The 13,647-nt window shown below is 51.3% G+C and overlaps 1 protein-coding gene and 1 long non-coding RNA gene across 2 annotated transcripts; one reads left to right on the forward strand and one right to left on the reverse strand.

The window, feature by feature from the left end:
• Window positions 1-4,101: 4,101 nt before the first annotated feature.
• LOC142847246 (uncharacterized) lies at window positions 4,102-4,583 on the reverse strand. The gene is made up of 3 exons (XR_012910133.1): window positions 4,567-4,583; window positions 4,397-4,463; window positions 4,102-4,244 (listed from the first exon to the last, which is right to left on the reverse strand). It is a non-coding gene; the product is annotated as an uncharacterized LOC142847246 (long non-coding RNA).
• Window positions 4,584-8,133: 3,550 nt separating this feature from the next.
• S1pr5 (sphingosine-1-phosphate receptor 5) lies at window positions 8,134-12,875 on the forward strand. Its single transcript, XM_075966653.1, has 2 exons — window positions 8,134-8,181; window positions 10,433-12,875. The coding sequence occupies exon 2, from the start codon at window positions 10,508-10,510 to the stop codon at window positions 11,708-11,710; it is 1,203 nt and encodes a 400-aa protein (XP_075822768.1). The 5' UTR covers window positions 8,134-8,181; window positions 10,433-10,507; the 3' UTR covers window positions 11,711-12,875.
• The last annotated feature ends 772 nt before the right edge of the window (window positions 12,876-13,647 follow it).

Genomic DNA, 13,647 nt, shown 5'->3' on the forward strand with positions numbered 1-13,647 from the left:
CTCCCGGTAGGAAAATGATACCTCATATTAATTATAATTCTCAATTGTATTCCACAAAGCAATATGGAATTATGTTTTCATAAAAGCAATAAAAACAATATGAGACACCAAGTCATCAAGTGTGTGCTTGTTTCGGGTCAATGACTCAGAAGAACCACGTGATGTCTGGAAGGCATCTCAAACCCAACCAACCCCTGCCTGCACTTCTGACCTTCCAGAGCCTATGGGCTTTTTAACTCAGATGCCAGAGAGGCAATTTACTATCATTTGAGGACTCCTTAGGGCCCACAGAGGCGCTCACCAACCTTGAGAAGAGCTCAACTCCAGCCTGTTCAGCCTGGCCAATCAGAGTAGCCTGTTTTCCCCTACTCCAGCTGATAGGTTGTTTACAACAGGTGGATTTTTTATTTGTTTGTTTGGTTGGTTGGTTGGTTGGCTTTTCCAGACAGGGTTTCTCTGTAGCTTTTTGGAGCCTGTCCTGGAACTCAACTCTGTAGACCAGGCTGGCTTTGAAGTCACGGAGATCTGCCTGTCTCTGCCTCCCAAGTGCTGGTATTAAAGACGTGCGCCGGCAGAGGCAGGCGGATCTCTGTGAGTTCGAGACCAGCCTGGTCTACAAGAGCTAGTTCCAGGACAGGCTCCAAAACCACAGAGAAACCCTGTCTCGAAAAACCAAAAATAAAATAAAATAAAATAAAGACGTGCGCCACCACTGCGCAGCAACAGTGATATTTATTTTATCTGTATGAACGTTTGTTTGCATGTCTGTCTGCATGCCTGGTACCTTGGGGACCCCGGGAATTCAGTTACAAATGGTTGTGAGCCGTCATGTGGGTGCTGGGAAATGAGCCTGGGCCCTCAGGAAGCACTCCAGTGGTGCTAAATGTTGAGCTATTGTTTTAGCCCCCACTTTTTTTAATCTTTAAAAGCAAGTTCAAGTGGGGCCTGGGGAGATGACTCAGTGGTTAAGAGCACTGACTGCTGCTCTTCCAGAGAACCCTGGTTTAATGCCTAGCCCCCACATGGCAGCTAGCAACTGTCTGTAACTTCAGTTTCAGAGGCTCTGACACCCTCACACAGGCATACATGTAGGCAAAACACCGATGCATGTAAAATAAAAATATGTAAATCATTAAAAAAAAGTACAGGAAGTTGTGGCACAGCCCTTAATCCCAGGATGAGGCAGAGGCAAGTGAAATCCTTGAGTTTGAGGCCAGCCTGGTTTACAGAGTTCCAGGACAGCCAGGGCTAAACACAGAGAAATCAAGTCACAAAAGAAAACAAACAAAAACAAACAAACAAACAAAAACCAAAGCAAAGGCAATAGCTGCTGTACGTTCTTCCTGAGAACCTAGGTTCGATTCCCAGTACACATGTGGTTCTCAACCATCTACAACTGAAGGGTTTCTAGTGCCCTCCTCTGGCTCCTGTGGGCACCAGGCATGCACTTGGTGCACAAATATACAGGCAAAATATCCACACACTTACCAAAAAACAAAAAACTTTAAAAGCAGCCAGCTGTGGTGGTGCACACTTTTAATCCCAGGACTTGTGCGGCAGAGGCAGCAGGTGGATCTCCCTGAGTTCAAGACCAGCCTTGAACATAGCAAGTCCCAAGCCAGTATGTGCTATAAGATGAGACCTTGTCTCAAAAATCAAAACCTAATGAGGAAACCGAGGCTCACAAATGAAAGCACCCCTTCCACCTACACACACCAGACAGCTGCAGCCAGGACTCCAACTCTGACCTGCCTGTCTAACCCCAGGCTCCTGGGGGTTTTGAAGATGAGGAGAAGCAGGCCACAGGTTCAAAGGTAAAGCAGCAGAAGCTGCCAGTATTGGGGCCCAAGGACTAGAGCCAGATGCCAATGGCTTCGCGGCTTGAACAGCATCAGAGGGCAGTAGGGAGCTACAGAGGGTTGTGAACGGAGCAAGGGCAGGGAAAATGGTGACTGCAAGGCGTGATCAGTGATCAATGAGTTCCAGGCACCTGCCGCGCTCCTGTCATCCTGGCTACCCCGACGGCTGAGGCACAATCGGGGCTTCCGGGACACCTTGGGCAGCATGGCAGAGAGAGTGGAACGTGCCTCTCATCTCAACAACTGGGAGGCAAAAGCAGGAGGATTGCCTCAAGTTGGAGGCTAACCTGGTCTACATAGAAGGCAGAAGTAGGAGGATCTCTGTGAGTCTGAGACCAGTCTGGGCTACATCATGATAAAAAAAATGAATGAAGATAGGAACTGCTCAAAGCAGTGAGATATCACTTCATTCTCAGTACATGGTTATAATAAGATAATAAATTGATTATTTTGGGGGCGGTGACAGCAGTCCCACAAACTTCAGGGTAACTCTGAGGATGGCCTTGAACTCCTGATTCTTCTGTCTCTACCTTCTGAATGCTGAGTGTTGGAATAGCAGAAGTGCACCATCACATTTGACCTAGAATTTTGCAGTAGGTTAATTCTTTTTTTTTTCAGTATGTAAATTCTATCATCTCAGAGCTGATACACTCTATCCAGGGAGGGGTGGCGCACGCCTTTAATCCAGCACTTGAGAAACAGAGACAAGCAGATCTCTGAGTTTGAGGTCAGCCTGGTCTACAAAGTGAGTTCCAAGACAGACAGGACTACACACATATATAAAATATATATAATCTGTGTGTAGATGCATGTATGTAAAGTTCATCTGTGCCACAGCACATCCACATGTGGAGGTCAGAGGACACCTTGCAGGAGCCAGTTCTCTCCCTCCACCATGTGGATCCTGGGAATCAAACTCAGGTCATCAGGCTTGACTGGAAACATTTGTTTGTTTTTTTTTTGTTTACTCAAGACCGGGTTTCTCTGTGGCTTTGGAGCCAGTCCTGAAACTAGCTCTGTAGACCAGGCTGGCCTCAAACTCACAGAGATCTGCCTGCCTCTGCCTCCCGAGTGCTGGGATTGAAGGCGTGTGACACCATACCTGGCTAAAGATTTGTTTTTATTTATCTGTATTTGCGTGTGTCTATGTGCCTGAGTCTGTACACATGGGTACAGGGCATGCAGAGTCTAGAGGAGGGCATCTGATCCCCTGGAGCTGGAGTTAAAGGAGGTTGTAAGCCACCCCACCATTTCTGTTGGGAACCGAACATGGGCCTTCCACAGTAGAAACAAGTGCTTTTGACTGCTGAGCCATCTATCTATCTATCTATCTAGATATCTATCTATCTATCGATCTATATAAAATTTATCTTTATTTTATTTGCATTGGTGTTTTGCTACATGTATGTCCGTGTGAGGATGTCAGATCTTAGAGTTACAGACAGTTGTGAGCGGCCATGTGGGTGCTAGGACTTGAACCCAGGTCCTCTAGAAGAGCAGTAAGTGCTCTTAGCCACTGAGCCATCTCTCCAGCCCCCTGATGAGCCATCCTTACAGCCCCTTTAGTACTTTTTATTTTAGACAAGACTCTCTGTTTCGTCCTGGAACTTGCCATGTAGACCAGACTGGACTTGAACTCACAGATCCGCCTGCCTTTGTCTCTTGAGTGTTGGGACTAAAGGCATTTGCCACCACACCAGGCCCCTTTGTTGTTTTTTTTTTTTTTTTTTTTTTTATACAGGATTTCATGTGTCTTGGCTGGTCTCAGGCTACTTTTGAGTTGAAAATGACCTTGAGCTTCTGATTCTCCTGCCTCCGTCTTAGAAGGGATGGGATCACGGGCATGCTGCACCATGCCAGGCTCCTGTGGTGCTGGGGGTGGCACCCAGGGCAAGCATTCTGCTCACTGTGCTACGGCCGCAGCCCTGAGAGTCCGATTTTACTTTTGGCTGAGGAGGGCGGAAAATCTATTTTCTAACAAGGTCTTGGTACAGAGCACAAGCTGGTCTTAAACCCCGCCTTTCTGCTCCCCTCTCACTGACAGGATTGGGATTAAGGTACCGGTGAGCACTGTCAGATAAAACCACTCTTGTGTCTCCATTTCAGGGGTGAACAAACTGAGGTCAGAGAGGTTGAGCAAGCAGTGCCCAGCCACACAGTGAGGAGGTAGTCACACCTCTTAGGCCTGGTATTCAAGGCCCTGCCAGACCTGATTCTTGTCCCACCTCCACCCTCCCTGTTCCATCCTTGCCCTCAGCCGATCTCACACCATGCCAAGTGAATTCAGTGTCTTTTACTGTAGGTGCTTTCCAGCCCGCAGGCTTTTGAATGTGCTGGTCCAAGGCTTCTGCACGATTGTCCGTTCCTCTCCCTTTCTCGCCTAGCCTGCAGAACAAATGTGACAGAGGGAATGAGAAGGCTGATGCCAGGCTTCCAAATCTAGTACTTGAGAGGGAAGGGGGCTCAAGGGGTCACCGGGAGGAAACGATCAGGGCCTCTTCTCCACACAAGTGCTTGGCTTTTGTTTTGAAACATACCTGAGCTGTATAGGAGGGCTCTTGTAGGTAGGTGAGCTTAGATTTTCCTCTGCAGAGTTCTACAAGCCTGAGGAGGGACAGGCGAGAGCAGAGGGGTGGAGTCATTCCTCAGACTCACCCAGCATCTTGGAGAAGGTGTGTCCCTCGGCACCATGCTATCTTGACCTCACCTCCACACTGGTCTTAGAGACCACAGGGGACCCCTAGGAAGAAGCAAACTCCAGCAGGGCTGACGCTGGACCTCACTTGGCAGAATGCTTGTCTGTCGTGCACAGAGTCCTGTGTTGTTCCAGCTTCAGAACGGAAAATGCCTGTCATCCCAGAGCTGGGAAGTGGAGGCAACAGGATCCGGAATTGGGCCAGCTTAGGCTACATGAGAGCTTGTCTCCCAAAACAAAAGTCCTGGAAAAGCAACATGGCTCAGTGGGTAAAGGAATTTGTCATCAAACCTGACAACCCGAGTTGGGCTCCCAGAACCCACATGGGAGGAGAGCCACTCCAGAGAATTGGCCTCTGATGTCCACAGGCACATGCGGTGCAGAGGTGTGCATGTCCCTTCCTCAGAAAAACACCAACTAAATCAAAGAGAAACAAACGACAATAATCCCCTGCCATCTGAGGGAAAGGCATTGAGCTAAGGAGTCGCGCTTGAGAGTAGACTTTGGGTTAGTGCTCCTGAGTGTCCCTCTAGCATCTTTGAGCTCTGGTTCTGTGAAACTCAGGTCACACTTGTTGCCGTGTTCACGTTGAGCCTGAAGAAGGCAGGGGAAGAGTGAGAATCAGCGGCCCCTCATGTCCCTCTGGCTCTGATGCAGGCTGTCGGTGGTCTGAGGGGGAGCACATTTCTGCCCCTTGGTGAGGCGCAGCCCTGCCTCCCAGAGAGTGGGCACAGCATGGGCGTGGCAGCCTTTGTGCCTGAGGATCTGCTGCAGAACAGGCTGGGCAGGTGAGTGGCCTAGACAAGCCTGGGGGCAGGCTGTGGCAGGAGTGTGGGGGCCAGGGCTGGATTCTAGCTGTACCTGTGGGTGGCAGTGGGGACTGGGTGCGGTGTTGTGGATGCCTGGGGTGTGGTTGTCGCCCTTCCGAATTCCTCTCTGAGATACAATGGTGACAAATAGTACCCACGATCAACATTACAGAACTTAGACACAATCAGTGTCCGGTAGCGAACCCTGGAAAATCTCTGTTCAGCAGCTTCGAAGCAAAAGACTCTGGCTTCATATTCTAAACGCTTTGCCGGTCCTCCTCTTGTTTAAATTATGAAAGGCCCGTGTGAGGAGGTGCACTCAGGAAACAGTGCTGACCGATTCTAAAGTTCTGCTTTTGTTTTTATTCTTCTACGTGTTAGAATTTAGTGTGCGTGTGAGACGAGTGTGCACGCATCTGGGAGGAGTGTGTATGTGTGTGAGATGAGTGTGCGTATGCAGGTGCCCCAGCATCACGGTGCTCTTGTGGAGGTCATGTGATACCTCTGGGGAGCTGGCTCTTCTTCCCAGGATCAGACTCGGGTCATCAGGTGTGGTAGCCGGCTGAGCCACCTAGCAGACCCACAGCAAGTGCTTTGTCTGGCTGAACTATCTCGCTGGCCCAGGCTCCTTGAAGAATAAGGAAGCCATTAGTAGGGCTGGAACTAAGAATGTAGCTGTCAGGAAATGGGGCTGAGTGGGCTACTTAGTTGGAGAGACTTAGGGATGTGGCAGGCTTTGGAGTAGGTGAGGGAAAAATCCCAGCGGCAGTGTGTGAAGTGAGGGACAGAAGCATGGGTGGTCCAGGGAACTCGTGACATCTGTCCAGGTCGCAGCAGGATGAGTCCCGCAGTCACAGTCTGTAGAAAAGAAGACCAGGAGCCTGCAGGAGCGGAGGCCGCTGGGTCTGGGAGCTATGGCCAGTGGCGGTTCTGAAAATTCTCAGTGCTTGGCAGAACTCACAGGAGGTGATATTGTCGCCTGGGAGGTGTGAAGCAGCCACCTCCCACACTGCTTCCCCTCTGATAAAGAAAACCATTTGTTGAGCGCCTGCTGGTTACCAGGCAAGACCCGGGGGCTCTTTTCCCAGGCACTCAGAGAAAAGCCTGGGCCTTGGAGTTGTGAACAACCAGGCACCTAAGGTCCGGCCCCAATCATCCTATTGGCTATGCTGCCTGAGTGGGTGGTTTCGATTGGTTAAAACTGGAAAGAGCGGTTCTGCCCGCTGGGAACAGCTGGGTCTGAAGCTAAGGAATCCCCAAAGGGCTACATTAGGGGGCCGGACTGGAGACCTCTTCAAGGGGGTTCACCAGAGGCACAACCTAGTCTGGGACTTCTCGAGATTCCTCCCACCGGGAACAACTGTGCTCACCTCTCACGGGGTCCCCGACATCTGACCAGCTGAGGCTGGAGTGACCCTGGGCAAAGGGTATGGTCCCAGGAAGGTCACTCAAACAGACACCGGAAACCAGACTGTGGCCGCTGGTCTGAGACTTGTAGAGCTGGGCCCTGGCGGGAACGTCTTGAGAATTAAAGGAGGTTGGGGCGTAGAGCCAGCTGAGGCTAGCCTGCTGGAGAAGAGGTCCGTGAGAGGCGTGGGAAAGCGACACCGAGAGGGAGGAAGAGAGACAGAGAGCAACATACGAAGGAGCTCTGAGAGACGCCAGAGAGATGCCTCGGAGCGGAAAGGCTTTTGCTGCTAAGCCCAACAACCTGAGTTCAATCCTGGGGACTTAACCAGCAGAGGAAGAAGAAAACCAATTTCGACAAGTTGTCCTCTGATCGCCACACACATGACATGTGACATGATACACATATGCACACACACACAAAATACATAAATAAGTGTAATTTTAAGAAATTTAAAAATAGACCTCAGGGAAGACACACTGCAAATAGACATCCATTCATTGCCTTACTTATTCAAAAGTACTCAAGACAACGTCAAATTCCTGTCCCCAGTCGGGCGGTGGGGGCACATGCCTTTAATTCCAGCACTTGGGGGGCAGAAGCAGAAGGATCTAAGTTCGAGGCCAGCCTGCTCTACAAAGCGAGTTCCAGGACACCCAGGGCTACTGAGAGAGAAACCCTGACTCAAAAAAACAAAACAAAAATCCCTGTCTCCCAAAACACAGCAAATGCTATATCCTGTGGTTGAGATTTAAAGGTTCAGAGAAATGCGGCCGGGACAGAGAAGCTGCAGGGCGGGAGGAATCAGATCTTACTTATTTGGGGACCTGGAAGTTCCCCCATCGTCATCTGGCTTGCACCCGTCCCTACCTCTCTAGCCCCTTGAGAGTGTCCGGAAAATGGGGTAGGGACCTGTGCTGCCAGAGCAGAGACTTGTCCACTCCGGTGAGGACTGAAGATTGCTGCAGTCACGCCCACTCAAAGTATCTCATAAATTGCGTTGCTCAGGTACTGCGCCCTTAAGGTGTCTTTGGGATACAGGATCAGGAGTCCAGGTATCAGAGGACAGACTGAACCCCTTAATTGGAATAGGGGAGTAATTCACTTGGAAAGGCCCTCCCTTCCCCGCGATTCTGGACCCTCCCACCCCGAGTGTCCCTGGGAGGGGTCCCGAGGGAGAAGCTAGGACTTGCTGGTACCAGTCGCCGCTAGGGCGCTCTCCGGTGCCGCGGCGGGTGGCACAGGCTGGCAACCGCGGCTGGGAGGAGAAGGGGGCAATTGCTGGCGTTCGCCTGCACTCCGCCTCGCGGGCCCGCCCCCAGGCCTGCCACCTTCAGCCAGCCCCGCCCGCGTAGCAGCTGTGCAGTGTTCCCAGGCGCACAGCCCTGGGCGCACTATCCGGGCGCAGAGGTGAGTGTCCAGCACTGGGGACCTTGCAGGAAGTGGGACTCGGCTCCTTGGAGTTACTGCGGGGCTGGAAGGGCACAGCGTTCTTTGCTGAAGTTTCTAGGACCATTATTATAGACCTCCCCCGTCCCCCAGCAGAGAAAACTAAAACCCCAGAGGTACTCGCAGGTCCCCTGCTGGGAAGGAGTGTGGACCCCAGGAATCCTCCAACTCAGCCTTGCTGGGCTCCTGCAAACTTTTCATTTCCCCAAGCAGGTCAGGGGACTGGGGTGTGGTACAAAAGTCCCGACCCTCTGCTGAGTATACCAGAGCAGAAAATGCTGTATAACCCTGTCTGTATTTGATGCCTCTCCGGAACCCAGAGTGGCCCAACCAGTACCTCCAAGTCTGTCTGTCTCCTCAGCTAGTCCCCTGTGCGACTCTGAAACTGTCTAGGACCTTCTTTGTTCCTCTGCCTTCCTGGTATTGAGAAATCTGTCCCCCAGGCCTGGGTTTTCTCATCTGCTAAGGGTATTTCTGTGAATTCTGTCACTATTTTTGTGGACTGTGTGAGAGAAACAGACACCTTTGCATCTACTTTTGTTTTGTTTTCTTGTTTGTTTGTTGAGACAGGGTTTCTCTATGTAGTCCTGGCTGTCCTGTAACTCACTCTGTAGATCAGGCTGGTCTCAGACTCACCGAGATCCACCTGCCTCTGCCCCCGGATCCATGAAATTAAAGGTGTACACCACCACACCCGGCGTGGGTTTCTTCTGTTCAGATGTAAAATTGGACTAAGAGGATCCAAGATTCAGTTTAGTTGGTGGAGGGCATGCCTAGTATGCAGAGAGCCCATGGACCCATGTCATATAAACCGGACGGTGGCAGGTTCCTGTAACTCCTAACTCAGGAGACAGAGGCATGAGGATAGAAATTCAATGTAATTTTCAGCCGCATAGTTTGAGGCCAGCATAGGGAACCTGTGGCCTTGCACTTTATTTTAAATTGAGCCCAAGGCTTCTATGCAAGGGATTTCTTTTTGTAAAATTTTACAGAACATTGTGATGTGTGTACCTTTAATCCCAGTACTTGGGAGGCAGAAGTAAGACTTTGTCTCCAAACAAAACAAAACAAAAACCCCTTTTAAAATCTCATTTACTTATTTGAGTGTGTGCGTGTGTGTGTTGGTGGATGGTTGGGTGGGACTGTGAATATATGCATGCCACAACACGAATGTGGAGGTCAGGGGACAGTTTGTGGGAGTTGGCTCTCTCTTTGCTTTGTGTGCATTCCAGACACAAAACTGAAGTTATTAGTTATTAGTTATTAGTCCTTGACCCCAGAGCCATCTTGCCAGCCTTGCAAGGTATTTCTTTAAGAACCCATTTTTGCTCATCTGTAGACTGGGACTGAAGGAAGAATTGCTGAGAGGATCAAAGGGTTGTTGGCAGGCCAGGGGAGTCATTGTGATTTAAGAACATGTGCACCTCTACGAGGTTCCCATCGTCCTGTGGCTGTGAAACTGGGTAAGGAGTGGCCAGGATCAACTTTTCGCTGGGGCCTTATGGGGATGACATTTCTTTTTTTTTAAAAAAAAACATGCAAAAGTCAATGTGTATCAAAGCATGTGTGGTGTGGGGCGCTGGGCCCCAGGCTGGTTGTGGGTGGAGGTTGTGAAATTGTGGCCTGTGCTACTGGGTGTGAGACCATTGCCAGGGCTGAGCCCCTGTGGTGGCTTCTGTCATCGAATCTGTGTGTGAATGTTTCGTGTAGAAATGTATTCTCATGGTTCCCTGCACTCCTTCCTTGCTACATGTCCCTGTCTGGGGTTGTCTGTGTAGCCGTGATTTTCTGAATTCTCATTTGTTTACGAGTGAGTATGCTTCTGTGTTATGGGAGTTCCTTTTTATTTTACTTCATCTTGGCACAGGGTCTCAGAGCCCAAGTTGGCCTCAGACTTACTACGTAGCTGATCTTACTGATCCTCCTGCCTCCATCTGTCGGGTGTGCACCAAAAGGCCCTGCTTACTCCTCCACCGTCTTTCCCATAGACTGTCCTCCTGTCTGCTCCTGGACTGCTGGAATAGGGATATGGCCGCCATGACTAGTTATTAAAACAAACAAACAAATACTTTATTAACTTTATTTAGTTTGTTTTCATGTGTAGATATCAGAGGACAATTTTGGGGGTGTGGGAGAGTTCAGGGGTTAGGGACCCTCTTCCAGGGCTCTTTCTCCAGGATTTTTAGATGCTGACTGTTCTTGCCTCCCATAGACTTTCGCACATTGGTCTGGTTGACAACAAGGGGGACACAGCAGGGACCTCTCCGCAGTGAACGGCGGGCGGCTCATGGAGTCCGGGCTGCTGCGGCCCGCGCCGGTGAGCGAGGTCATCGCCCTTCACTACAACTACACGGGCAAGCTGCGCGGGGCGCGCTACCAGCCCGGCGCGGGTCTGCGCGCAGATGCGGTAGTGTGCCTGGCTGTGTGCGCCTTCATCGTGCTGGAGAACCTGGCGGTGCTCTTGGTGCTGGGTCGCCACCCTCGCTTCCACGCGCCCATGTTCCTGCTCCTGGGAAGCCTCACCCTGTCGGACTTGCTGGCCGGGGCGGCCTACGCCACCAACATCCTGCTGTCGGGGCCTCTCACGCTGCGCCTGTCGCCTGCACTCTGGTTCGCGCGCGAGGGGGGTGTCTTCGTGGCGCTTGCCGCGTCGGTGCTCAGCCTCCTAGCCATTGCGCTGGAGCGCCACCTCACCATGGCCCGTCGAGGACCCGCACCCGCCGCAGGTCGCGCTCGCACACTGGCGATGGCGGTGGCCGTCTGGGGCGCGTCGTTGCTGCTCGGGCTGCTGCCGGCGTTGGGCTGGAACTGCCTGGGACGCCTGGAAACCTGCTCCACTGTGCTGCCGCTCTATGCCAAGGCCTACGTGCTCTTCTGTGTGCTGGCCTTCCTGGGCATCCTGGCTGCCATCTGTGCACTCTATGCAAGGATTTACTGCCAGGTGCGGGCCAATGCGCGTCGCCTGCGTGCGCGGCCCGGGTCCCGCAGGGCCACCTCGTCCTCGCGATCGCGGCACACGCCACGGTCGCTGGCCCTGCTCCGCACGCTCAGCGTGGTGCTCCTGGCCTTCGTGGTCTGCTGGGGACCTCTGTTTCTCTTGCTCTTGCTGGATGTAGCGTGCCCAGCCCGCGCGTGTCCCGTGCTCCTGCAAGCTGACCCCTTCCTGGGTCTAGCCATGGCTAACTCGCTCCTGAATCCCATCATCTACACGTTCACCAACCGAGACCTGCGTCACGCGCTTCTGCGACTGCTCTGCTGTGGCCGCCGGCCCTGCAGCCAAGACTCCTCCAACAGCATGCAGCGGTCCCCAAGTGCTGCTGGGCCTTCGGGTGGTGGCCTGAGACGCTGCTTGCCACCAAGCCTGGATCGCAGCTCCAGCCCATCAGAACACTCTTCTCCCCATCGGGACAGGGTGGACACTAGCTGCTCCACTGGCAGTCCAGGAGCAGCCACAGCCGACCGGACCCTGGTGCCTGCTTCTTCGGACTGATGCTTTTCAACCCACTGTGACCCTTCGCAAGAACAGATTGGTTCCCCTAATAAGTGCATCGTCTAAAGGAAACAGCCGAAGACAGACAGCAGGGATAGAGAAAAAGGAAGGGAACTGGATTGAATGTCCCATAACAGGAACAGACTAAATGCACGCTCCTCGCAGTTTGACATGGACCATCAGATGCGAGTGATGGAAAAGGGGACAGGCAGTGATGTAACTTGAGCTGGGAACCCCCAAGCAGCCGTTCAGTGTGGCTGGAGCAGAAGCTGAGCAGCAGCATGGGGAGACTTGAGATGGAAGGGCAGATTGTGGTTACTGATTCTGAGGAAGGCCTGTGATCTGGCTCCGAGGCAGGTGGAACCCAGAGACTTCTGAACAAAGGTGGGACTTGCCCGGATTCAGACCTCCACAGGTACCCTGTGACTCCCAGAGTTCCAGGGGCAAAGGGTGCTCAGAAGCTGATGAAGTCTAGATAGGTAGGGTGTGCTAACAGTTGGCAGGATGAGTGATTGGCAGAGTTGTGGAGAAAGATAACAAGCCTGGCTCCAAAAATTTAACCCTGGAGCCTTTGCCAGATCTCAACTGCCGAGCTTTCAGAGCATGGAGTCAGATTCTTCATACAAAAACAAACAAACTACAATAAAACAATTCGAGCTGCCGGTCTCACTGGGATCTTTCAGAATAAATGCATTCATCTATTTATTTATTTTCACCAGAGAGCCCTAATCATCATCTTTAAGATTTTATTTGCCAGGTAATGGTGGTACATGCCTTTAATCCCAGCACTTGGGAGGCAGAGGCAGACAGATCTCTGCGAGTTCCAGGACAGCCTGGTCTGGTCTACAGAGCTAATTCTAGGATAGCCAAGACGACTCAGAGAAATCCTGCCTTGAAAAACAAAATAAGTAAACAAACAAGTAAATAAATTAAAAGTTTGATTTATTGGGTCTGGAGAAATAGCTCACCAGTTGAGAATACTTGCTGCTCTTGCTGAGGACCTGGTTTCCTTCTGAGCACCTAAGTGGTGGTTCATAGCCATTGGTAACTTCAGTTCCAGGTCATCCACTGTCCACATCTGGACGTTCGAATGCTACACAGAACAAATGCGGGCAAAACGCTCATGCACACGAACTAAATAAATCTTTTTAAAAACTTTAAAAAATTGTTTATTAGTCCTTTATTTTGAGACAGGCTCTCACTGTGCGGCCCCGGCTGGCCTGGAACTCAATATGTAAACCAGGCTGGCCAGGAACTCCTGAGTGCTAAAATTGAAGGTTAGTTCAAGCTAGCTTGGTCTACCAGTGACACCCTGTTCTTTTATTTTTCTAATTCTATTTGTTTTGGTGTTTGTCTTTGTTACAGCCCAGACTGTCCTGGAACTGATCTTGTAAACCAGGCTGGTCTGGAACTCACAGAGATTTGTCTGTCTCTGCCTCCTAAGTGCTGGGAGAGACCCTGTCTTTAAAACTTTTGTTTATTTACGTATTCTGTGCCCTTGTTATGTATGTGGGTACCCAGCGGCCACATCAGAGGGCAACTTTCCTCCGTTTTCTTCCTCCACTGCCTGTGATCGTCTCAAATTCAGCCATATTTATCTGGATGGATGCATGGTCTTTGGCACCGATAAGGCGGTGGCTTGCTGGGCATTTCTGAGCTGCGTGCAGGTCCATGGACTCATTGGTTCTGTATGTCAAGGCCAGCTCACTCTGGGTCCAACGCGAGCGCACACCCCAGACCCTACTTTGAGACAACGTTTCTTGTAGCTCAGACTGGCTTCAAACATGCTATGAAACCAAAGCCAACTTTATTAAACTTGTGAGTTGTTTCCTGTGGGTAAAGGCGTGTGCCTTACCGCACGCGGCTTCTACTGTGCTAGGATGGAACCCCGGACTTGATTCGTGCTAGGCAAGAGCTCCACTGAGCTACACCCTCCA

The sequence above is a fragment of the Microtus pennsylvanicus genome, chromosome 3 (assembly GCF_037038515.1).
Source record: "Microtus pennsylvanicus isolate mMicPen1 chromosome 3, mMicPen1.hap1, whole genome shotgun sequence".
Taxonomy (NCBI): domain Eukaryota; kingdom Metazoa; phylum Chordata; class Mammalia; order Rodentia; family Cricetidae; genus Microtus; species Microtus pennsylvanicus.